The sequence below is a fragment of the Acanthochromis polyacanthus genome, chromosome 18, assembly GCF_021347895.1.
Source record: "Acanthochromis polyacanthus isolate Apoly-LR-REF ecotype Palm Island chromosome 18, KAUST_Apoly_ChrSc, whole genome shotgun sequence".
NCBI classification, from domain to species: Eukaryota; Metazoa; Chordata; class Actinopteri; family Pomacentridae; genus Acanthochromis; species Acanthochromis polyacanthus.
The window spans coordinates 18,077,296-18,103,445 of record NC_067130.1 but is presented as its reverse complement, the minus strand read 5'-3'; the positions used below and the strand labels follow the sequence as shown (position 1 = coordinate 18,103,445).

The 26,150-nt window shown below is 40.5% G+C and overlaps 1 protein-coding gene across 2 annotated transcripts in view; it reads right to left on the bottom strand.

Annotated features, from left to right (window-relative positions):
- Positions 1-2,601: 2,601 nt before the first annotated feature.
- ap3b1a (adaptor related protein complex 3 subunit beta 1a) overlaps positions 2,602-26,150 on the bottom strand; it is a 74,232-nt gene continuing 50,683 nt past the window's right edge. For both annotated transcript variants that reach the window (XM_022209005.2, XM_022209004.2), the window contains exons 23-27: positions 19,818-20,046; positions 15,295-15,379; positions 14,575-14,672; positions 12,104-12,242; positions 2,602-3,541 (exon numbers count right to left, since the gene is read on the bottom strand). In XM_022209005.2, coding sequence (XP_022064697.2) covers positions 3,388-3,541; positions 12,104-12,242; positions 14,575-14,672; positions 15,295-15,379; positions 19,818-20,046 — 705 coding nt within the window. In that variant the 3' untranslated portion in view covers positions 2,602-3,387. The remainder of the gene's footprint in view (positions 3,542-12,103; positions 12,243-14,574; positions 14,673-15,294; positions 15,380-19,817; positions 20,047-26,150) is intronic.

The window sequence follows — 26,150 nt, the reverse complement described above, 5'->3', positions numbered from 1 at the left end:
AGCAGAACCGTCTTCAGGCGGCGGGCCGGCTTCAGCTTGCTAAAAGCATCTTTACTCAACAGTTGAGCCTTTTCATCCGTCTGCCTGCACAAAGACATCATGCATCTTGTAGTGTAAAATATTAACATGAAATAAATATATGTCGCTACAATACACTTAATCCTGCACCTTAACTCAGCTTCCTCAGGTTGCAGCTAAGAAATATTCCCACTTTGCTTTAATGGTAATCTAAACACCAGTTCTGTAGCCACTGCTTTCACACCATCATCAACAGCTCTCTTTAATACACTCAACAAAAATATAAACGCAACACTTTTGTTTTTGCTCCCATTTTTTATGAGATGAACTCAAAGATCTAAAACTTTTTCCACATACACAATATCACCATTTCTCTCAAATATTGTTCACAAATCTGTCTAAATCTGTGATAGTGAGCACTTCTCCTTTGCTGAGATAATCCATCCCACCTCACAGGTGTGCCATATCAAGATGCTGATTAGACACCATGATTAGTGCACAGGTGTGCCTTAGGCTGCCCACAATAAAAGGCCATCGGTAAGTAAATCCTACTGACTTATGCGTTTTGCTTTAATTTTGTCTTATTTTATTATTTAAAAGGCCAGGATAACATTAACATTTTTCTCATTATAGAACTACATTTTATAATCTTTTTGTCAGTATATCTTTCTCCATTCACTAAATGCATTTGCTTTTGTGAGAAAATCAAGATGAACAATTCGTATTTGTTTAAACATCCCGGCTTTCAATCGCAATGTCTGCTATCAGAGCAACATTTTTATATTGTATATTTAATATTCTGCAGTACTAACCTTAGATTTTTAATGGATTTTGTGTCATTAAATTTGTTTAAGGACAGGATAAAAGCTTAGCTATGTTTCTATCTTAAATATTACATTTATTTCTTGATTTTAAGCCACTCTTTAATGGAGTAAAGGAGAATTTATGGTGGAACCGTAGGATCAGATTGTGTTCGTAATATAGTGTTCGCTGCTGTTGTAAAATATATTTCTAGAATCCTGAAAGAACTTTCTATTTTGGATGAAAAAAGTGACACTTAAAAAAAAAAAAGCTAAAATATAAGTGACCGTAAAATGAAAAACTTTAGGTTTAAATTGTATAAATGAGGCACAGTTATGTAATTTCAGGCTACCATCTTCACAATCTTGCAAATTTCAAAGCAAGAAACGCAAAGAATCATCAGATTTTCAACTTTCTGACGCTCTGTATCATGTGTAAAGTACTGTTTGTTCAGTATAAACAGCCAAAAATAGGCCTCAAACTGTTATATTTCTTTAAATATGTGATCATGTGATGAGAACTCAGTGACCTTTTGGACGGAGCAGAGAGGAGACAACAAGAGAGACTGATGAAAATAAAACACAGGACCATTCAAATAAATACAGCCTGGCTCATAAATGGTTCACAGAGGAGCAAAGTGGGAGATATGGTGAAATATGTTTCTAGAGTTGCAGAGTAGAGTGAATAACACTTAGCAGTAAAGATTGTGAAATATAAACAGGCCTAGTTCGCTATAGCGTGCGGAGGCCCTATTGTCTTTCCAGTACTGGAAATGTCAGTTGCAGTTGGAAAAATGTTACACATACCGATTCTAGTTGTTTATGATGCATGCAAAGTGACTAGATTCTGCTTTAATTTGTCTTTTTCATGATTTATGAAAATATAACTTTGTTATATGAAGCAAAAGACATGTTGGGGTTCTTTTTTCTTATAGCCATGTGTGTGCTGTTTTCTATAGAGGTGCAAGACTTCGATAGTTCAGTGAGAAATGAGCCCACAGTGGGTGAAAATGTGTCAGGGACAAACAAAGAAGTTTGGGTTTGAAAGGGTTGGGCAGTAAACCGGTACACATACAGAAACAGAATAAATTAAACTTGAGTATCTGTCAAACCACATGGTTAGAAGAGTCTATGTGGATTATAGAAAAACCTTTTCAAAACAGTGTTAAGTCCTCAGTGTTCTCTAAAGATGGCTGTTTGTTTATTTAAAATAAAAATATGCTCAACTGTCTGACTCTAATTTAGCAGGAACAGCACAGATACATCTGGCAAACATTACTTAAAAAAAGCCATTTTCTGATCCAGGTGTGGCCTATTTTTGCCAGTGACACACAAACCTGAGTTTGAACAGCCACTGCCTACACTGATTTCACCGATGTATCTGCTTCTGTACTCGTTTCGCTTTGCTGTTTTTCTTGACATGGAATCATTCTAAATGTCATATGCGTTTGTGATTTACCTGAAGATACAGGTCATCTGCTGTAAATTTAAAAGCTGCTGCTGCTGCTGCTTACCTAGTCCTGTTCACAGGAGTCAACAGAAACGATGGTGGATAGAAACATAGATGAAGAGGGAGAAGAACATGCGTCAGCTGGTGGAGTGACAGATTCATCAAAATCATGATGTCATGAGTACATTGTATGCACCTCAGCCTGCCAATCAGAGCTCACCATTAATGATTTTGTGTTTCAGCCACATTCTGTTAAATGAATAAATCACAGCGTAGATATTTCATCCAAGTTGAACTGTTGTGTGTAGCAACACAGAAGGAAGAAAAAAAGTGTAATGTATTAATAAAGTCACATTTTTATTGTTCAGAAATAGAGATACAGATAAAAACACCTTTTTGTGATTTAATGATTGGTTTTCAAGACAATATTCTCATGTGGAAGGCACTTCATTGTGGTTTAGAGCGGTTTAAAGGTTGGAATGTGAAACTACATCTGTGCTTAGTGTCACAAATGCTGCTAAACAGTGTGTAGATGTTTTGAAATAATGTGGAGAAACCCTCCTTTTCCAGTTAACTTGGCAATAAAGTAACACTGCAGAGGAACAGACATATTGGCACTGTGTGCAGAGCAGCGATGTACTTATTCTCCCAAACTGCATGTACAGCCTATTTGTATACAATCATACCTGATCAGAATAAAACAGCATGAAGTTTAAGTAATCACTGCCAAGGCCAGTTAGTCTGGTGTTTGTGTGAAGGAGTACTGTCATGTTTGGTTCTGACCAACAGGGTAGGAAACATTTAAACACAAGGAGTCCTTTAAAAACTAATTTCTGTGATGCCTTCTGAGCGTTTGAAAGGGGATCATCACTTTAGTGAAGACTTTCAGTTATTCCAGTGGTTTAGGACAATCCTTTCCAAAGTCACAGACCAGAAAAACAAGAAACACGACCTCATCATTTCCAGTTCATTCTCTGCTAGAAATTAAAGTTTCAGTTCTTGAGCTTCTGGATTTTGGATATCGTTTTAAGAGTTGTACCAAACCACAGAAATAAAACACCTGAAGTCTAACTATGTGTTGTTCACCTGTATCTTTATTACAGGAAGCAGGGGAGGGTTTTACGCCTGGGCGAGGGCTTGTTTGACGTCTCGGAGCAACATGGAGGCCATGACAGTCTTCTCTGTGTTGATGGTAAGAAGGGCAGCGGAGGACTCCTTCAGCTCCAGAGACACCAGGACCAGAGCTCCGCTGCTGACCGTCCGCCCGGCAAACCTGCAGGAGAAGAAGATCAGTCAGCCAGACTCTCTAAACCGTACAGAAAGAAAGAAAGGACGGACAGACATGATGTAGAAAGTGTAGCCTTCAAGGGAGAGTTACTCCAGCTTTGGTTAAAACAACCGTTTACTGAAAATTTAGAGTAATTTGCAAAAATACACTTATTCACTAAATCATAAAAAAGGAAAACTCATTTGATTTATTTACTTTGTTTCTGTTCTGTTTATTTTCCTAAAACTGTGAAAAACTGGAATCAACATGAATAACATTTTCCAAATGCACACAAATGTTACCAAGACTGGAAAAATGCTGCCTCTGCATGCTATAGATATTTTACTACTTACCTTGCAGTCAAATTTGTTTCCACATTATTTTACTATCTGCTCTTTTTCTTTTCTTTTATTTTTACAGAATCTGGTTAGTGCACATGCTTTTTTTTATATATAAAAAGAGAGACATGGAGAACACAGTCACTATGTTGAAATACCAGAATTTAAAGATTAGGTTTTTCCAGATGAAACCAAAAGTCCCATTTCAAGCTCCAGGACCTCTGTTTTTATTATTTGGTATAATAGTGTAATTTTGTTGATTTTCTAAACAGACTTAACATGCCTTTAAAATCTGCTAGTGGGTTTTGGAGTTCAGAGGCTCTGAACTCAAACATATTTCTCATGTAGTATAGGAAGACATGAATCCCAAAACATCATTCTACTGATTCACAATTTTCAAAAATATACATTAGGTTGTCAAACTCTATACAGTAAATCACAAATGTCCACTTTTTGTTGTGTGTAAATGTAATGATTTTAATGCTGAAAACCCCCAAGGACCAAATTGTGTTCTGCAAAAATACATACTACGGTAGTTTATATTCACACCCTCCTAAAGCAGTTAGCTTCTTTCCCTCTTCTAAAAAACATTTTCCTGATGAAGGAGTAGCGCCAAAATAATGAGAACTAGAAAAGCACTCCAAGAGTGCAGTACTCTGCCAAGGCTGTTCAGTCCCCCATATAGCTTTGTCCGAATTTTATTTTATTTCTGGAAATGCAGAATTTGTTTATTAATTATTGATGATCAGAAATCACAGCAACATAGAAGATGACCATTTAATATAGATGTACCCACAAACAAAATGAGCTTGTGCTGAGCACAGATGTGTGTCATGCATGTGGATATTATGTACGGATACCAAACTGCATGAACTAAATATGTAGCGGGCAGCGGGAATTGATGGGACTCCAACATGTACATTAAAGCAGAAATACAACTTTAAGTTCTACAGGATCAGATTAACTTGTACAATCGAGTGTTCATCATTTCTGACACATTTTTATTATATTCATAAGGCTGTCATATAGGGCAGCACAATATTGGAAAAACTCATGTTTAGTTTGTGATACGAAAAAATACAGGAATTTTCATCAGATGACTTGAATAACTATTTGTAAAGAACCAACCATTCTCCAATGATTGGGTTAATATTAAAGAAGACTGCATTTGCAATCAAAAACAAAAATGACTTTGCACTTGTCACAAGGAGCTTTGTAGTGCTGATTGAAATGGTCAAACAAATGAGTCGTGTTCCCTCATGTGGTCGCAACAATTGCGAGACAGTAACAGCCTTTGGTCGACATCATGCTTTCTGCAGGGAGAATATTTTCACACAAATGATTTCTTGTTGTGACCAAATCTTCCTTTTCAGTGTTTCTCTCCTTTTGCTTGCTCATGTTGCTTACATCGAGTTATGAAAAAACCTCAGCGTATCCAACAACCCTCACATAGGAGTAAATTATGTTCTATCAGACAGACCTCTCTTTTAGATGAAAGATGCACTCGTTGCTATGCTGATGCTGAAATGACGTGTAGGGTACACTTAGAGTTGTACAGTTCAGCTTCAATGCAATATCTACCTTGAAAGGCTCAAATTACAGCCAATATCAGTAAAATTCCACCTTAATTCACCAGCCAGCCAGTGTCTAACTACAATCAGTGACCAGCTTGTGAGAACAAACATCGTGAACCTTAATAAATGTGTTGCTTAGCTATTCAGCTGTAGGTCTACATATTTACTCATATTGCTTCCACATAAATCCCTCCATTGGAAAATTCTCTCACACCTCATACCTTGTAATTACATTAAATTAGTGAATGAGACAAAGAAGGCAAATGATGTGACAGGAAATATAGAGCGCAGATCAACAGACAGTCTATTATCCCAGCTGACTAAAGAGCCATTAGGGATGAGACACGCCCTTCATGCCAGTCAAACAGGATTTCTCCTGTTTTTATGGACTGTGAGTGTCTATGAGTGTGTGGGAGCCTTGGGACCAGTATGGGGGGATGCCTCGTCCCACCAGCTCCCTCTGGGCCTTCGGGAGAATTGTCCATCCACCGTTTCCTTGGATACCATCCCTGCAGACCGGGAGCAAATCTGGGCGCACATGGTCCCCATTGAGAGCGCTAACAAGAGGCAGACAGGGGCTCTGACCCAGTGTGACCCTCTTTGAGGGTGACAGAGCCGAGCTGGGCCCCTCTCCTGCTCCCCTCTGGCCCTTTGCACCTCTGAGCCTCACGTGGCTAACTCCCAGCCATCTGCCTCCATTTAGCACTACATCGCCGCAACAAAGACCCCCCGTGGCAGCCCGCTTAGGCCTGACAAACAGCCCACAAAGAGCCCCACTTAGGCCTGACTAAAGCCCGTGAAGAGCCCCCGCAGGACGGCCTGTGGACAGGCGCTGTCGCCGAGGCCCGCGACGGCGTGCTGCACGGCGGGATAGACGAGCACATCCACCAATTAGCACGCACACGTTAAAGACGGAGAGGGGGGGGACAGTGATAGGACATGCATACACAATGAAACAGAGCTGGCTCGCAAACCTAGTGTGTCTGGGTGTGTCTCTGGGGAGCTGCTAAATTACCATCAACAGAGGAGAGGGAGTTTATCAGGGAGCTCTCAGGGAGGCGAGAGAGAGTCCTCCTCAGGCTTAATTAAAATATTAGCCACTTCAGCAGGAAACACAAGCCATTCAAGAAGAGGATGGATTTCTCCCAGAAATACTAGCCTCTTCGCTCTGCTCTTATTTCCTTAAATAATTCAGGAGTTGTATATTAATCCAAATTACTAACCGTGTGTATCCAGGATGTGTCCTTTTTAGCGCTTTATTCAAGTTTTAAACCCTTGAAACCTCAAAATCCACCATTGAGTTGAAAAGGCTTGATAATTTCTTAGTAAATAGCCAACATTACATCATTTATCAGAGCAAGAAAGTTTAAAAACAGAAAGCATTATTTGATTTTTATCTTTCTGATTTTCCTTGAAGTAATTAAGCCTATGTTCTGTTGTCTTTGGAGAAAAAAATCAAAACGTAACCCAATCCAAGCTTAGAAATCAAGATATTTGACCAAAATCTGTTTACTCAACTTTATTTTATTTTTTACCAAAAATTAACCATCTGCAGTAACCAGACACTGGAGCTTACCAAAAAATATGCGTTCCTCAGCATAACCGCAGAGTCATTAGTACCTCTATTTGTGACTTTTAAACTGAACTGCAGGCTGTGTTCAAACAGAACAGAGAGAAGACAAGGAGGGAAACAAATGTAGCATTCAAATACAATAGTAAGAGAACATTTTTCACCCCAGCATGGGATGGGAAAATGTTGTAGGCATTTATTCCAAGTTTTTAAAATGTTTGTTCACTACATAGCCAAAGCAATTCCATTTTTGCTTTTTCTATTTCTATGATACTACAACTGTGTCAAACTGCATTAATTCATTTCTGAGTTCTCTTTACTTTTAGCCATGGTTGTGCCATTTTCATTGAGGAACAGGGTTTTATATTGCAGGGAAAAATGAGCCCACAGTGGAGAAAAATGTCACAAGAGTAAATAAAACAGCCAGACAATGTTTGCGTTTCAAAGGGTTAAAAAAACCCAGAACCTAAACTAAAATCCTGCTCATGCAAATAAATTCCCCCCCCCCCCCCCCCCCCCATTCTTTTTAACGTGACTTTTAACACGCATATCTTGAACTCTTGTAAACGTACATGCTTGTGCCTCATCCTGGTCCCTAAGCTCCTCTGCTGGCCCCACTGCCAACAGCCTAAGGTGTCTATGCGGTCCCTGTGGCTTTGCTAATGGATTTAGGATATAAATCTATCATTTACTCAGCCAGTTAACACCACCCTGAGGCTGCTTTCATTTCGTCTCAGGAGACGCTGCTGTGGGCTTTTGTTCATGTGTGGTAATAAGCGAGTGAAAGAAACAACAGCCAGTTTAGATCGTGTTTGATTTCCAAGTGTATTTGCTTTGAATACCCTCACTTTGCCGTTTGTGGCCGGGTGCGAAAACACCACATCTAACACAACATCAGCGCATTTTTAAGGACTCGGAGGGAAAGATTAAGGTCAAGCAGGCCTTAAACGGGTCATTGGTATTCTCCTGCACTCTTCACATACCGGGCTAAACACTGGATTAATTGCAGTCTATGGAAAGAAAAGCAAAGCATAACCCCTGGACTTAGAGCAGGTGGATTGGCATCGATCAGCAGGGCTGAGGCTAAGCATCACTCCAATTATCCATGATTCTCCTCAGTGCAGAGAGCCTGTGTGTGCCATCTGCCTCCCCTCCACCCTGCCACTGCAAACACAAAGTGGGCTTCACCTTTGCATTCACTCTCACGCAGAGAAGACACCCAGCTCAGCAGCCGAGAATTCATTCTTAGATGTTACAACTAACGCACAAAAAAAAAAGACCAAACTGCATGTTTTCACCAGAAACTCAGAATGGCTGAGGCCAACTGTGGGGCGGCTCCAGCTGCATGCTTGTTTCATGCCGATTCTTGGCCAGGTGGACAAGTGGAGGAGTGTCCTTCAACTGAGTGGTCAGTGAGGCCAGACCAGAGCCGAACACAAGCGAGCAGACTCAGACCAGGCAGATGGCCAAAGCTATTAGCCCCAATTAGAACCAGGAACCCTCCACGCATCTCCAGAGCTAAGCCATACGGACAAACTGCAGAGCTGCACTCGAAGGGCAGAGGGGCAGACGGACGCGAGAGGTAGGAGAGGACAAACAGACAACAGAAGAAGAAAAGATGTAAAGCAAAATGAGCTAAACAAATCTGTCCGAAAATATACCAGCCACACAGAGCCGTTTGTATCATCTGAGGACAGATCATACAACATAGTGTCTGCTGAAGCAATCTATAAAGGAGAGACCAGTCGTTTAATTAGCTTATAAATGATAGTCAATTAAATTTTAAATTGGAACAAGAATTCAACTTCACTAAAAGGAGGAGAATTCTGTGTTTAGAGGAACATAATTTAATTACATCAAAGTGTAAAGTAAAGAGAAAGCATCGCTTATAAATCAAGGGGTTCAGTTTTTTGTTTTTTTTTTTTGGAAAATTAGGCTCTAACCAGAGGGATTGGCAATGCATGCAAAATTCGATCAAATTTGCTTTCAAACGGACTGAAAAATAGAGCACATTTATTCTATTCCGCCTGTTTAGACATAAACAAGAACAGCGTTTTCTACATTTGCTTTCCTGCTTGATTTATTGCCATCCTCCTTTCCAGCAATCAATTTCTGTGTTTCAGTGGCATCCCCCTCCGCTCCGCCTCGAAGCCTGTTTGGGAAAAGCAGTGCTGCACCCTGCTGATAGCTGAGGGGAGTGCAGGGAGCAGAGAGGGGGAGGCAGGCTGTTGCTTTGTTAAACAGAACATGTGCCAACGCTGCCATCTATAACACAAAGAATCTGAGGTCACTTTAAAGCACATGAAATATGTGTTGTGAACTTCGGTTTCGTATTGAAATCCCGTCCATTATTTCTACACTAAATCCAAACTCTCACTCCTCCGAGGGCAGATTCCTGCGTGATCTCGCCCGGATTAGAGAGGCCTTTCTCTGGAGAGATCAGAGGAGAAAAAGAGGATGGAGGTCACCTCACACATCACATTTAATGCAGAGTGACCTCTACAATAAGCTCTCAGTGGGTGTATCCGATCTGATCGATCAGTCTGCTGTGTGTGTCTGTTAGTCAAAGTAGCAGCAAAGCACAGAAACATCAAGAGTGAAACTGCCATCATAAATATGGTAGTTATTGTTATATATACAGCAAAAAAGACAAATATTCTCCTATTTCAGTCTCTCTAATATGAGGATTTATAGGAGTTATCTGTTCTACATTGAGTAGTTTAGTATTTTAAAGCAGTTATTGGATTTTTCACTATTTTCTGACATGAGCTGTAAAAATATTAAACAGATTTATCGACAGCGAACTGAAGTCGTTGGAATGTACAAGTTCAAATGCAGTATAATAAACCACGCTGTACTGGAAATATAGTTAATAGAAGGGAATGCTCTTTAAAAAAATCTGCTGAATTATTAAAGCTTAAAACTAAACTGTCTGCAAACAATTACCTGTGTATAAATTTCAACAAATAGTGAAAACAGCCCATCACAAATAGCTATTTTCTTCTTGTGTTTTCTGCAGATCTCAAAGATATTCAGTTTAATGTAATAGAAAAGTAAGGAAGTAGAAAATATTTGCATTTGAAAAGCTGAAGTCATAGAATTTTGGCTTAAGGTTAAGTTTTGTGTCGATCGACGAATCAATTACTTCATTTTTGCAGCACAAATCACAAAAAAAGAACTAAATTGGGCTTTTTTTCAGCTGTAAATTAAAGTTAGACCTTCTAGAATTTGTAATTGCTGCCAAATCAAAACCATCAATGGATATAACTAGAGGACAGAAGCATCCAGTGCTGCTCAGTTTGCATCAACTTGTCAAAGACAAATCTGTCAAACGTACAGTTACGTTTCAGAAGTGAAGGATTGAGGATTTTGTCAGTGAGGAACTCCATAATCTCCAACAAATGGACCTCTGAAGGACAGTATGAAAGTGCTGGTCATCATAAGGACAGCATCAGACAGTGTGGAAGGGAGTGTCTTCATTACTGTTGGACCACAGGGCAACACTGGGACACCGTCTTCCTCTTTAGCCGTCACAGAAGCAGGAGAGAGATTGATAGCATGGAGTCATTTGAGCTATTGGTTATTCTGAATGAAGTATGGGCTTATTGGATGCAGGCCTCTCCCACTGCCTAACATTGATTTCCACTCACTCTTCCAGCACTCTGTGCCCTTGTGCAAATGTCTACCTCTTATTTTTGCACTCCGACTTCCTCGCTGTCCCTTATTTATCCAGCGTCGCCGACATTTCTCTCCTATTCCAGCCTAAATCCATAAAGAAATTATCACAGGCACAAGATCACTCGGAGACCCAGACATGGCAAGGTAATGGCAGACGGACAGAAAGAGACGGAGAGGAGGACGGAGCATGGTGCAGAGGGATGGAGTGAAAGACAAAGAGGAAGTGAAAGAGAGACAGCAGAGCGGAGGGAGAGACAGATGGGGGTGCAGAGATGAACTGAAAGAGAGAGACAGAGCAGGAAACAGAGGGAGAGAGGGAGGTGTAATTATCTATCAGGTGTTCGGGTGTGCGTGACAGAGGAGGAAGCTCATTAGCACACTCTGTGTACACCAATTACACAGCCAGGCTTCTCAGGGCATTCCCCTGGCATGTCTGCATGAGGCTGCTGGGGACACACAGACACTTTCACTCCATGACACCCGCATACACACTGGTCCACCAAAGTCCACGCAAAACGCAATTATAAGGGCACATGTACCGCCTTCTCAGTCTGAGAGAGAACAGATACACCTCTTTGAATCTGTGTAGATACTAAGTCGTCCAGGTCAAGGTAATCCTAGCAGCGTCGGCAATGAACAACTGGACTTTTCTTTTAGGGTTTTACAGACGTTTTACTTCTAATCCACGAGGCTTCTTCAGTTCTACATGAAGCTTTGTTAGAACTGCAGTTTAGATACTTAAAGCTTGTTGTTGTGGCAAGGTGGATACTGTCAGCCGTGGAGTTGACTGCTTATTTCACCCATGATATGTCTTCCACCATTTTAGAAACACCATACTGATATGATAACATGGTACTAAATAAATAAATAAAGATACATATATTCTCTAGAGAGGGTCTTTAAATCACATTAATAAAGCTGTATGGTGGCTGACATGATATGTAAACGACACCTACACCCACTCTGAATACTGATGTGCACTAATCAAACCCTTGACCTGAGAGGAAGTTAAATTATAAACAAATTTAATGCAAATTAAATGGATTTGGTAGAATTTTTAAGTGACTGATTGGCTATTCAACTAATGGTGTTTTCCAACAGCTGCCAAAACACTCTTGACATTTAGTGTGTAATGCTCTGTGCAGGCAGGTGTTTTTATCAATGAACATGTAAATGATCTCTACTACAATGAGTACAGCTAGTTACAGTACAGTGGTCTGTCAATATGAAGAAAAAGAACATTTCTCTGCAACATGAGGCGGTAAATGGTAAATCGCAAAAATAATCTGGACAAATTCTCTGCATAAAAACGGCTTTCTCGAAATCTAAAAATCATCACAGTGCAAATATAAGGCAGTTTCTGAATAAATTTGTGTACCACAGAATGCTGTTTTTGTGTGCATTTCACCTGCTGACGCCGTTTTGGCTGGATGGAACCACTCCTACGTTGGCCACAGACAGGACCTGCTTGCTGATGGCCTGACTGGATGCGTTAGCTGTTTCCATGGTGATCGTTGCCGAGGTCTCATTCATGCCCTGTAGCTTTCCTGGGAAGATGCAAAACAACAAAAACAAGAGTTAAATTCGATTACAATTTCTTCACGACTAATTCTAAAGTATTTATCCAGTTTCGGCATTTATCCAACAGCAGGTATTATGATCCCACTGTCAACTTCGACACATTTCGAAATCATTAAATTGCCATATACAAGTACCCTAGAGCCACCTTTCAGGAATGAAGCTAAATAATAAGATGCAAAGAGAGTCAGTTGAAGGCAAGAGGTCAGTTTACGTGCACTTAGCAATGAGCAAGGATTTGAAATAATGGAGATAATGTGCACGAGTTAGGAAGAAATAAAATAATTCTTAAAGACAAATGGAACCAAAAAAAAGCTGTTACCTAAAATAATTAATTTGCTTCATTGAAATGGTGTATGTAAAAAAGAAATTTGCAAAAGAGAAAATGGTTCTGCCAGGCTAGTTGCTCCTCTTTTGCCTGAGTGGAAGATGCATTCAGAAGAGCTCAAAAACGTGAAGTGAATGAAGATTAATTAATGCAGAAGCAGCATTTAGGAGGCACTTAGGAGCAGACTGATGGCTTGGATATGAGGATGCTCTCAATAGCTCCCACAGCATCCAACTCTACAGGTGTGTGGTGTGTTTGAGCTGGAAATACCATTAAGTGTTTCATAAGAGGCAAGCATTTTGTCCTAATGACAAAGGTGAGGAAATGTTTATTAGAGGGAGACTAATTTGAGGATTTAAACATTTACTTTTGTCACTAAAACAGGCAATGAGAATTTTAGATTGCTCTATTACCTTCACAGAACAAGAGCGGCCTTTTTTTTACATTTTTCTTATCCTCAACAAATCCTAACAGCCTGATATGTCGTATTTCTCTGTGCTATAAAGCTCCATTGTTGTCCAAACACTATTAAAAAACACCTGTGAACCACACTGTTGCACTGACTGACTCAACACACACAGTTTGCTTTTAGTCAATCCCACACACAACATCCTGCTGCTCTAAATACTTGCTACTGCACATAATAATACATCCACAGCTGAAAATATTCCCCCAACAAGTGCAACACAAACTCCTCTTTGAGTAAACACTCACTACACTACACTGCTTGGATGATTTGAGAGTATTTAACTATGTATTTGTTGGTTGGTTTTAAATATTTCAGTAGAAAACAAGTCGGATAGGGGATGAAAAAATAAAGACATGGACGAAAACATTGTACGTTTTGGCTTTATCTTGTGTTTTTCTAAAATTATCTACAATTTAAAACATTGCAACCTTATTCTTTCATCATTATTTTCAGCAAATTTCAGAGATTAAGGTCACTTGAATGAGAGAACTGAATTTGTATAACTCAGTTGTGCTTCTGAGTTTACATATCCCAGCAGAATCTGCAAAATATGCACCATTCTTTAATGAAAAGATGAACGATCAGAGCAAACGATAACTTTGTCTGACCACTAACCCTAAAGAAAAGAAAGGTTTTTCCATGATCAAACGTAATTTCTATTTTAAAAAAAGGACTACCTTTCACAAATTTTGCCACGGTATGGAAACTTATGAGCACAAATGTAGGTCAACCAACATGTTTTTGTCATGGCAAACACGAAGACGGATTAATGGCAGTCGACTAAAATGGGAACGGATGTTATTTGTAGTACACATCAAAAGAATTGAATTTAAACTTCAATGTAAAACGTTGTTGAAATTCATAAACTGCTAAGCATTTACTCCTAAATGGTGATAGACTGTTACTCCTGACATGTAACCAGTCTGATGGTGCTCGGGGCGAGGCATTGCTGCAGATGGAGAGGGAAGGCTGCATCAGACCCAAGGTATTTTTTTGGACATTTCTGGCTTTATTTGACAGGGTAATTTGAGAGGCAAACAAGAAAGTTGGGAGAAAAGTGGGGTTAAGACCGGCAGCACAGGGCCATGAGCTGGAATCGAACCTAAACCGCTGCATTGGGGACTATAGGCCCTGTTCATGGCTCTGCCGCTCAATCAGTTGAGCTATCTGGATGCTAAAAGTAGCACATTTTTGAATAAATTAGTTGTTTCTATCAGGAATCAGTTATAAAAACACAACGATACTAACAATTGGGAAAGTGTGAAATATCAGATTTGACAATCAGCAAACAGATTTACAGCTTACAGAGTCGTCCAGTTAAATATCAATAACAGACACTATAGCAACTCGACAATTACTGCCTTGATGTTTCTGGCATTTCCTAGATAGCAAATGTTCATGTGCATTTATTCATGTGGATATCACTGCGCATTAAACAAATTTCCATTGAGCCATGATGCTATAAGCTCTTTATTTTGCAAACACTGATGCAGTTTTAGCTCACCTTGCTCCTTGCAGAAGTCCTGCTCTGTCATGCTGCTGGGCATCAGGAGCTCTCCTACAGCAGGCTGAATGGACACACTGAACTGGTCCTCCTTGGTACTAAAGGGAGGAAAAACAAGGGGAGAAGAAGAACAACATTTATTTACAGCGTGAAAAAGGATTCCTGCACAAAAACATGAGCGACCTCATTCTCTTCTGCTCTGTAATTTAAATTCATCTCAATCTGAGCGAACGAATGGCGGATGCTTTCTGCACTTGTGTGTGCGTGCGCTTTGTTTGTGTATGAAATGTTTCTCCTGTGATTGCTTTGCAAACCACGCTCTGTGAATGGCATTTTGGGCCGGATTGATTCCCCCATCTCAAACAGATTTTCTGATAAGGTTATTGATCGGCTGAGCAGCGTGCCAATGGCATTCAGCAGGTTGATTTGGGCGAGGGCTGATTACTGGAGGAATAATTGTTATCCCAGTGAACTGGGATCAATTGTGGCTGATGTCTCACCTGGGAGTGCTGGCACAGAGCTGGTAGGAAGAGGAGAATTAAAGAACGGACGAGAGAGAGGAAAAAGGCAAGAAAATAAGCAAATGAAGAGACAGAGGCAGGTGCAGGAGACGTGATAATGAACAGCAGCAGAAAAGATAGTGGAAAAGAAGAAGAACTGAAGGGGTGAGAGGAAAAGAATATACATGAGTTGATATGAGTGGATGTCAGCTCGTCTTACCACAACTGGAAGTTGGCTGCTTGTGTCGAGTCGCTGAAGTCAATACCCATGGATACCGTCACCGAGGCCTCTGGCTCCAACCGCTCTGAGAATGGAAAAGAGGGGAGAGAAAGACGGGGTGGGGGGAAGAAAAGGAAGAGTGAGTGACAAGGGCACAGTGTGCAGTGTGGGGAAGGATGGTGCAAAGGGAGGTGGTGGTGGAGGAGGAGGAGGAGGAGGAGGAGGGGTGCAGCAGCAGAGTGGAACAGACAGGCATCCACACCACTTGTGTTTTCTACTTCACAAAGCAAGGCCACCGTGTGTGAGAAATCTATCCTTCAATCTCATTCCCCACACCTCTAGCCTCGGCGAAAAAAAAAAAAAAAAAAAAAAAAAAAACACATGAAGGACTAGCATATTTCCAAAACAACAGGCTTGTCAAAGAGAGCATCAGCATCAAGAGAGATGGGTTGAGGGAGACAGACAGAGCGGGCAACGCTGGAAGAGAGTTAAGCAAAGCCAAAACTGCTGAAGAGGGAGTCTGGACAGCTGGATGGGAGGGAGAGGAGGAGGAGGAGGTTAACGATGAGAGCGCAGACAGACAGAAACATCCTCCACGCCTCCCTGGTCGGCCTGTGTTTCTCTCTCCGTGGAGCAGCAGCTATTTTACTGTATAACTCTTTCCACAGACAGAAGAGAAGAGCAGAGACTCCAGAGGAAACCGTCTGAAAACAGAGCCATCATTGACTCACTTCCAATCCAGCCTTCACAGCTTCTCTAACCAGCTCAGGGTTTACTTGTATTTTACCTTCTTCTGTCAGTATAAACCTTTAAATAAACAATTTAGACTGCCATCTGTAGTTGATTATTTTGTGTCGAAATAATATCTTTAAAGGAGTGAGGATTAAGCAACAGGGCTGAGGACTTTCCTGCAAATCGCTCAGTGGCATACACCGTTTTCATCTTTTAGTATCTTAATATTTGTTGTAAAATAGAAGCACAAATTGCAAATTGTAAGTAAGTTAGTGTTAATGGGAAAAATACCTCGCCGTTTTCAAAAGAAATAAGTGCAGTCAAGACAAAATCTACATGTACTTCTGTGCTATTGTAGCTTATTCATTAAATAAAACCCTCAGCAAATTTAAAGAAGCAGTTTGATATATTAGGAAATCTGCTCATTTAGGAAAAACCTCCATGAAATGATTATTTCATTTTGAGGTAAAACTGAAATGAGAACTGCTAAAATGTTATGATAATCCATTAATGTTAAGCAAACCGGTGCACACAACTATTACGCCTCAAAATTAAAGCAGAAAATCTCACCAGATAGTTCGAGCAATAATTGTACTGTTCATCTTTAATTTACTTTCCAAACAGGTCCACCTTGACGAATAATGATTTTGGGAGAGGAAAAACTCTATCAAACTTCGCTATCAGTAAATAAGCTGAACTTGAGTATCAAACTGTACCACAAGAAGTTAGACTGGTTCATCCCTAACATCACTGGGTCTGACAATTAAATACTGAAAGAAATGGAAATAAGCATCAAATTCAAATAAACCAAAATTCACATTTAAATGTTTTATCAATTAGTAGCATTAAAGACAGATTGACATCTCAGTATAGTTATGCTGTATATCAGAGCTGTAGTGTTCAAGTCAACTAGTCGATTGGTTGGTAAATCTCCTTTCATCCGACCAATTTTTCATTGAAATCTCAGCAGTGTTAATGTGTTACATCAGCAGCATTCTCGGATTAAGTCCTGATTGGTGGCAGCAGGAGAAACAACTAACTATTACCGCGCCTAATTGAGGCAGGTGAGCCTATTACCGTTTCATGATATGTCATGTTACACTGAGACATCTGTTTGGACAAAATGCAGCCACAATGTTGATTTTTTTGACATCAGTTGGTTTGGAGCAGACTGAGTAAATGTTTAAAAAACTTAACCTAACAGTCTCCATTAGGTTGTGAAGATGTGGAGTTCTTCACTGGTACTTTATCCCTCCTGCCGCCAAAAACAAGAAATTAATCCTGGAAGATTATTGGTGTAGCTCATTTGTTGATGTGAAACTTAAATCAGCAACTGTCTGACCAATGAGAATCTGGTTGAAAAAGAGTATATGAACCAACCATTCAACTAACCAACAGGGACATTACAGCCCTTGTTATTTAGTTGGATACTGGTAGCAGCAGGTAACACTGACAAAAGAAAGGCAGTCATATTAGTTGGGGAATGGTGATATAAAAATAATTTGGTTTCTCAAAGACAGCAATTGCTCTATGAAGTTTGTTAAAACTCTGAACGAAAAGTGGAAGAAAAATAAACCTGCAGCACCAAACAACTAAAGCAGCAGTGTAACGCTGGCAAACCGTGTTCTCTCAGTTTCATATGAAGCTTCAGCGCCAATTCCAAAAGCACAGCTAGAACAGCCAATGTAGTGGAAGGAAATTACACAAGCACTGCAAAGATGTGCTACCAACCCCTGCAACTACTGCTGCTATTGTGCTTGTTACATAGCAGCTCCTGTTGTTAAACAAGCACTGTTAGCTGTTTTTGGTGCTTTACTTTTGTTGCTCAAGCAGCCCAAGTTACTAGTTTTAATAAAAGAAAACTGATTTAGGGTTGTGTTTTGTCTTAAATTTACATAGAAAGAAACAAAATAGATCCTGAAATTGTCTACAAGACTGAAAAAAAACAAAACAAGATTCAACTTTTTGGCCACATCACCCAGCCCTACATGCAAGTAACTGTTACAAATTAGTAAACAAATAGGTTGTTAATTGGTTCAGATAAATGCCAGTGGACGTACACAGTAAGAAAATCACAAATTCTATCCCACTCTAACCTGTTACATTATAGGTTTAACAGCTGTTTCAAGTGGAGATGAACAGCAGAAGAAGGTAATGCAGCTTGGAGGCAAAGGGCAATATTTCTTATTAAATACAAACCCTGTCATATGTTATCCTTCACCTAACACACACAAAACAGCACTACATAAAGCTTTGTCTGTATTCATCCTCTGCAACTTATCCAAACTAAGTCCAGCCAGCCGCTCACAGTAGCCAGGCCAAATCGATCCAAATTACCCACTGCTTGGCTGCTTGAGTTCCTTCAATGCCCGATCAATCCCCCACAATTGACAGTTTTAACATGCTCCACCGCACACCACTTCTGTCTGTGTGTGTATGTTTGTGCACACGTGAAAAAGAAACTGTTGAAGGAGCACTGCTCTCTGCCTCATACTATTCTAAGTGTTGCCATCATACCATAGTGTGGAGAAATAAGGAGACAGTGTATGTTTGTTCGTCCTGATCAATACTAATGAAGAGGGATTAGCTGAAGTAATATTGGCTCTTTTCAGGTTGGGGGAATGGGACAGGGCTATTTGCTGGACTGATAGCAAACAGGCTTAAAGGTTTTTGATGACACAATGATCATTTCATATCTGTCTGAGAAGTCTAGCACAGTTGTAGACATTTGCAGAAGTCACTGAAGGACCAGAAGGGACCACAAATACTAATCAGACTGAAATGAAAGTGGTGGTTGTTGAAGTAACAGCGGAAAAAAACATTTGGGGAGAAACAAATCTTAAATCTGTGAAAACAATATAGCACCCACAGAATCAGCTGGTGTCAGTCAGTTGTGCTACAACAGAGAGGTTAAGGAGAGCTGATTAAGTTAGAGGTTTGCAAACATTAAAGAAGACACGGTGCAGTTTGCATATTCGTTGAGCTGATCTGCAACTGCTGGAATTAAAAGCTACTGATACTGAAGTTGAAGCTGCTTTGTAATTCAAAGAAACTGCAACATCTGTCAGAGTCACAATTCCTGGCTTAAACATCCAATCCAGAACTCCAATGTATCTCTAGAAACCGCCTTATGTCTAAAATAAGCACTGCACAAGCTTGTGTTTTTCATACGAACATAATTATTCACCAAAATGAAAAAAAATTCAACAAGACCAGCTTTCGAACTCAGTTGCTTAGACTCACTACTACTGCTCAGTTCAAAGGAAAGGGGACTCCCTTATGTTAAAGAATATGACATGCTGTGGAAATAAAGCACTGATTTACAAACAATCCTACAATAATTTCCTAAATATATACCGATAAGCCAAAACATTATGACCACTGACAGGTGAAGCGAATACCATCGATCATCTTGTTGTAATGCAGTGTTCTGCTGGGAAACCTTGAGTCCTGACATCTATGAGGATGTTTGACATGGGAACACAACAGAGCTAAGGTGTTCACCCGGATTCCACACTGAGCATCTGTGAGATGTGCCAGGATAAGCCTGATCTAGGTAGGTCCCACAGAATTCACTGCCACCATCCCGATGCTACAGGACATCCCCAGAGGTCCTGTGTCCATGCCCCACTGGGTCAGAGCAGTTTTAGCAGCACAAAGGCGCCTGACATTAGGCAGGCGGTCATAATGTTCTGCCTGATCGGTGTGAATATAGTTCCTTCTTAATATTTTTTACTACTACGGTGATGACCCACAGTTGGATATTTCACACATGATGCGCTCGTACTCACCGATGGTGTTGAAGCAGTGGATGCTGAGGCTTGCTGGGCTCCGGTCTCCTATATGGATCTCCTCCAGACTGTGATCTGAGCTGTTGGACAGTATGACCTGCACTGCAACCATACTGGGCTGGTACAAACATGGCTGCCTGGGGAAATGGTACTTGGCTGCCAGGCCTTTTCCTGTCATATGGTGAAGCAGCTCATAGGTTTTCACAGGGCCAAAAGACGAAGTGGTGACCTAGAAGGACACATGAAAGACCATGAAAATACACCACTGATTCTAAGTGTGACTTGGAGCAGTAGTTGAAACTAGAGCTGAACAATATTATATAAACCTGATAATGCAACATATTGTTTTTTACAATGTATATCATATAACACGAAAAAAAATGCATATTTTCATCAGTTGACTTGACAAACTACTTGGAAAGAATTACTCCTTATAAATAATGATTTTGTAGGGGAGTGCACCTGCAACAGCTTATGGACAGATGCTACAATTTTCAGATGTTTCCTAAACACCTCACAGGCAGTCTATAGTAGAAGTCAATTAGGCAGTTGTGCACAAAGAAGCTTCTAGTCTCCTTTTAATTTTTGCAGAAGCTCTGATAGTTGCGCAACCAAAAATGACAAAGCATCCTAATGTCTTTCTCAAGATACATCCAAGTGATTATGTGTAGTTGTTCATGTCAAAGTTAAGGTTCATGTGATGCGAGTGCCAAGTTAAAATCATGATCATGATTAATATTACATTAATTGCACAGACCTACAGCTAACGTGGCTTTTCTTTTTTGAGACTCAGTCTTCCTTTTCACTGAAATAGTTTTCTTTCATTTAACTAGGCAACTGCTGAATCTGCCAAAAAAAACTAATTTCTAGACTTGAGACAATGAGAACCATGTGAGTTTTCTTATTGCATCCAACTACAAAATAAGCTGTAGCATGATGTGTTCAAGTCAAACTGCCCTACATCACATTGTACTTCCTGCAATGTGACTATTGCGCACATGCACATTACAATGTTTATGTAAAAGTAATTTATCATGCTTCTTGTTTATCAGAAAGACAAACTGCACTCTGGATTAGACTGATCTATGAGCAGAGTCCTGCTAGAGCAACAGAAAAGTGGAAGATGATGAGAACAGCACATGCAGAACATTGCCCAAATGCATAAAGCATTAACACAATATGCTGGGACGCTTTGTGCATTACAGTGCAAATGCATCCACACAAGAGGCCAGATTAATAGAAGAAGCTCCGGTCTTCCCATCACCTACATTCACGCAATTGAATTCATCCAGTCAGCAGTCAGAAAGCACCACTTCTTAGTGAAGTGGGACCAAACGCTGGCTGATAACTCCCCCACCCCAGCCCTCCGTTCATTAACTCTGTAGGATAAAGAGGAGCGCATTCAAGAAATGTCCTCCATCCGCCCAGTTAGATGGAAATGGGCTGGATGCTCAGTCAAACCAGGCTGAATAAAAACAACCTCTAATGAATAGAAACACAAGTGCCTGCATGGGCCAAACCAGCCATTCGCTGGCCGTCTAAAGGGGCTTTTACCTTTTCAGAGGCAGGAAATTGTACTACCTTCGAGAGAAGTGGAAAACAAAGGAGGCGGAGGTGGGCGGTGGCCTATTTTCTAATGCTAAAAAAATCTTAGATGAACGCTATGACACTTGACGACAGTGAGATTTTTAGTTGATGCTTGCAACTGTCAGCTCTAATTAGAAAGATAAGATGGGTCGGCCCACACAATGCAACACAGCAAACTGTACATACAGCACTGTCAAATGTGAGAATCATTATTTAATGTACAATAACATGAGAAACACCTCTGTTGTACTTCTGTCAGCAATGCAAAGTAGGAAAAAACGTAACCAAAGAATGGCAACATTTAGTAGTTTCTCTAGTTGTCAATAAAATTCAAAGATCCTTCTGTCTTGAGTGACAGCACTAATTAGTGTTTAAAAAAACAGACAGATAAAGCCTTCACACCTTCTAAAACAATTAGCACCTGAAAACATTCGTACATCCACACAGAGCCAGCACGTGGACAGATGTATGTCATGTGCTCTGCTGCAAATGAGTTCAGACACAAAAGTTTCTATTTACCACTTGAAAGTGATAAAATTAAAAAAAAATTCTCAAAGCAGTCAAGAGTAGCAAAATAGTCGTGAATGCAACCTTTAAAAAAACAAAAACAAAAAGTGATCGAAAAACACATCTGCAATAAATGATGATGCGAAGGGTGTGAACTAATTAAGCTAATGGAAAATGACTAAGACTATGATACGAAGAAACAGTGGAAACATGCGGGCATGATGGTGCTGCTCGGCGTGTTGAACGGTGTCAGTGTACATTGTTTTACTGAAGCTGAACGCACTGCCAGCGTGTTCCGACTCGGGCGGGAAAATGTACGAGGCATCCTCGGACTTGTCATGTGGTTTGTGAGGATGAAGAATCAGGCTGACATGCGACAAGAGCTGTTGAGATGAGTTTCAGTGTGTTTACTTTGGAGGAAGGGACTACACTTCAACAGCAAGACACACGTGACACTAATTCAGTAACCTTGAGGCTACCAGAAAGTGTTGGCACTGCATCAAAATCTCCTTCAATTTTGTGCACTTATTCTTAGGTCAGATATTTATTCACCTGATCATGAAATCAAGAAAGAAAATTTATTTTTGTCACTGTTTGGTGGCTTTTCCTGTGAACAATTTTGCATTTTTTAACCAATTTTAAACTCCGTGCCAATGAAAACAGTACTTCCTTTGTTCAAACATAGCTCATGGTTGAGAAGTTGCCATGTTCTTTTCTTTATTTTCTTAAAACAAATGGAATAGAATAGTGATTTTTAGAGACAGACAAGTATCTGCATGTATACAAGGCAGCTCAATTACAGAACAACGTTGCTGCTGTGAGATGCAATGACACAAACTGAGTATTCAGTGTGCTAAAGGCTAGAATGTCTGCACGACAAGTAGCCTCCGTTTGGGCTATCACTTCTACCATTCTCAGGCTGACTTGGTATCAAGAAACAAGATCTGTAGAGGACAGACCAAGCCCTGGCAGTAAGTGCACGACCACGGTTGCTCAAGACGGTTCCCATCTCAGAAATCAGTTTCATACAGCACCCAAAATGGTTCAGGTAACTCCTGGAAGACATGTGGCACAGATAAGTGCAAATGCTGTGAGAAGAAACCTCAGGGGTCATGACCTTCTGTTATGGAGGATCAGACAGCGAGCCTGGTGGACCCTACAGAATGTAACAATGTTGTGTTCTTCGGCGAGTCACAATTTTGTCAGTCTAGAGCTAATAGATGTAAACTTGTGGGGCAAAAATTTGATGAGTATAACGCAGAATGTTGCATGTATCAGGTCAATTGGTGTGGTGGTGATATGGTCTTAATCTGGTATCGCTGGCAACCATAGAACTTGTCATCAATGGTAATAGTCAAAGTCAACTTTATTGTCAATTCTTTGATATGCACATGACATACCAAGAATCAAAATTACGTTACTCTCTCTTCGTGCTACAGTAGACATTAAACACTTAGAAGATTCTGAGAAAAAAAGTATACATTTAGAAATGTAATGCACAAAATAAGATATAAAAAGGCAAAAACTATGTAAACTAGATGAGCCCTCAGTAGAGGGCAGAACCACACCCTCTGCTGGCGAAAACCCTGTCCTCCCTATACAACTGATGCAATATGTATCAATTTTGATCATCCTGTATCTCCCTCCCTACTTGATCTGTTGACCTGTAACTCCACAACTGAGCAGGGGACCTTAGACTGATCTTCAGTGCCAAGTTTGATTATCCAGACTTCAGCACTTGCAGAGATATCGGACCGGACATAGCCACATACATATATACTTACCCAGCCAGATACCGCACCGAATGCAATAACCCCGCCGATGTACCCGTCGGGCGTGGTTAATTAAGAACTAGAGAGCAAAAATCAGGTAAACTAAGAGCAAAGGAAGCAAAACTAGAACCAAGCAACAACTAAGAAAAGCAGAACTGAGTGAAATGGAAACAACCATGAGATTAAGTGACGGATTCAGTAGTGGCAGAATATTCAGAACAGTGCAAATGAGTAACAACAGTCCAAGAAGTGCAAATATGCTTGACAGTTGGTCCTTCCCTGAAGCAGAGGAAGTCTTGTTGGGTATATATGATGTTACACTGACACTTTTCTTTAGCCTGTTGGTATGTTCCAATTGTGCTGTGCAAAACTGACTTCTAAAAGTAGAATATCCAACTTAACATTTCAAATAGCCCCAGACAAACATTTTTTGCTAATTCAGCTGTATCTAGGATTGCAACAGCTGGACTATCATATCAGCACCAGTCGAGAAAAAAAAATGTAAAATTGCTCTTAGATAAAGAATACTCTTGGATCAACAACACTCTCCTTGACAGGCTCGCAGCGTCTCTCGTGGCCAGACCGCCCGAGCGCCTGTAAAGGAGGTCAAACAAACATTTGTTGCCATGCTGTAACGCCGCTGTGCCCTCACAAGCGCCCGTCACGCCACCGCCAGCCTGCAAATTTATTGGGCCACTTTTGGATGTGTCAGAGCAGTCGGTGTCGATAAAGCCTGCCGTAATGTTTGCCACCCCATCACAACATAGATTTACCTCCCTGACAGACACATCCTGCTTCAAGGTCCTGTCTGTCCCCTCGCCCCGAGCAGGCGGAGGAACGGACGGCGATAGGACAGGGCTTCAAACTGCTTATTATCACCAATTTGACACAGTGGACAGTTAAAGCCTGACACAAGTGCCCACACAAAGGCCCTTCACCCTTCCATCCATTGTTGTCCTGCTACGCGGTGGAAACCCATAACACCTCAAGTGTAAATAAGAGAAGAAGAGGGATGTAACCTTGACTTCTCTGTCAGTCTTCTTTTTTTTGGGTTCTCTGGGTTTGGCTCACAGTCTCCACCCTGGACAGGAAGGAGGGAGGTGACAATGAGCGAGGAAGTTGATTGAGAGGCTCTATTATGCATCAACTTAAAGGAAGCTCCTGTGATGGATGACACAGACACCAGTCACCTTCAGAACCCGGACACCACGTTCCCAGCATCCTGTCTGGCAAATGACCTGAAAATCCCGCTGACATATTCAAAAGGACTAACCAGAGCCGGGCAGCCTTGTGCCGAGTGCATAAGAGGGACAATTTAAAAGAAAGAGGTATGAGCTGTACAGAGATGTATGGGCATATATTGAAAATCCATTTCTGCTTTTCAGACACCGTCTGCCTCAAACACCAACGACAGGATTTCATTATGCTCTACAAGAGTTGTGAGGATTGAGGTAAGGGACATGTGTTTGACTTTAGGCCCTTAATTGTTCCCTTCAGTCAGGAGATGACAATTAATTGAGGGGCGTCAGAAAGACCTTGACTGCAAATTGAATTAAATAAATGTTACTACAGCCACCTAAAACCACTCATTTAATGTAACAAGAACTCTCTCCAGCACATATAGACAGAGGTTACTTAATTTATGCCAATTTGTCACTAAATTAGGTATTCTAAAATGATTAATTTTGAAATTTTTTCATTAAAGAGCATTAGCAATAATAGAGGACTGTTATTCAGAAACAGTGGTGTCCTTCATCTAGGTCTGCAAGTATTGATAAACTGCCAACACTTTTTTGTATTAGCATGATTTTTAATTGAAATACAGCTTGAACTAAGGATTATTAATTACTGATTTTCCAGACTAGTAGATTATTAGTTTGTGCTATAAAAGTCAGAAAATTATGCCAATCACAATTTTCCAAAGCCAGTTATTAAATGTCAGTGAAGACAATAAAAACCAGCAAACAAAAAAATCAGTTTGAAGAAGCTAAACCCAGTGAAATTGTGACATTTGTACTTAAAAAGGAGAATTAGATAATTACTAAACTGCACACTGAAATATTTTTTACTGACTGACCATAATCCACTAATTTTGGGGGCGGCATGGCTCAGTGGGTAAAGTGGCCGTCTCGCAACCGGAGGGTTGTCGGTTCGATCCTCGGCCCGTCGTGCTCATGTTGAGGTGTCCCTGAACAAGCCACCTCACCCCTAATTGCTCCTGGTGGGTCGTGGTTAGCGCCTTGCATGGCAGCTCCCACCATCAGTGTGTGAATGTGTGTGTGAATGTGACGTATCATGTAAAGCGCTTTGGATAAAAGCGCTATAAAAATACAACCATTTACCATTAACGTAGTTATAATGTACAAACAATGAAAATTCAAGCTGGGAGAAATGTAAGAAAATTTTGAACATGTTGGTCTATAAACTGCAAGAAAATGGTGCAACGTGTTCATCAGTGTTTCAGAAA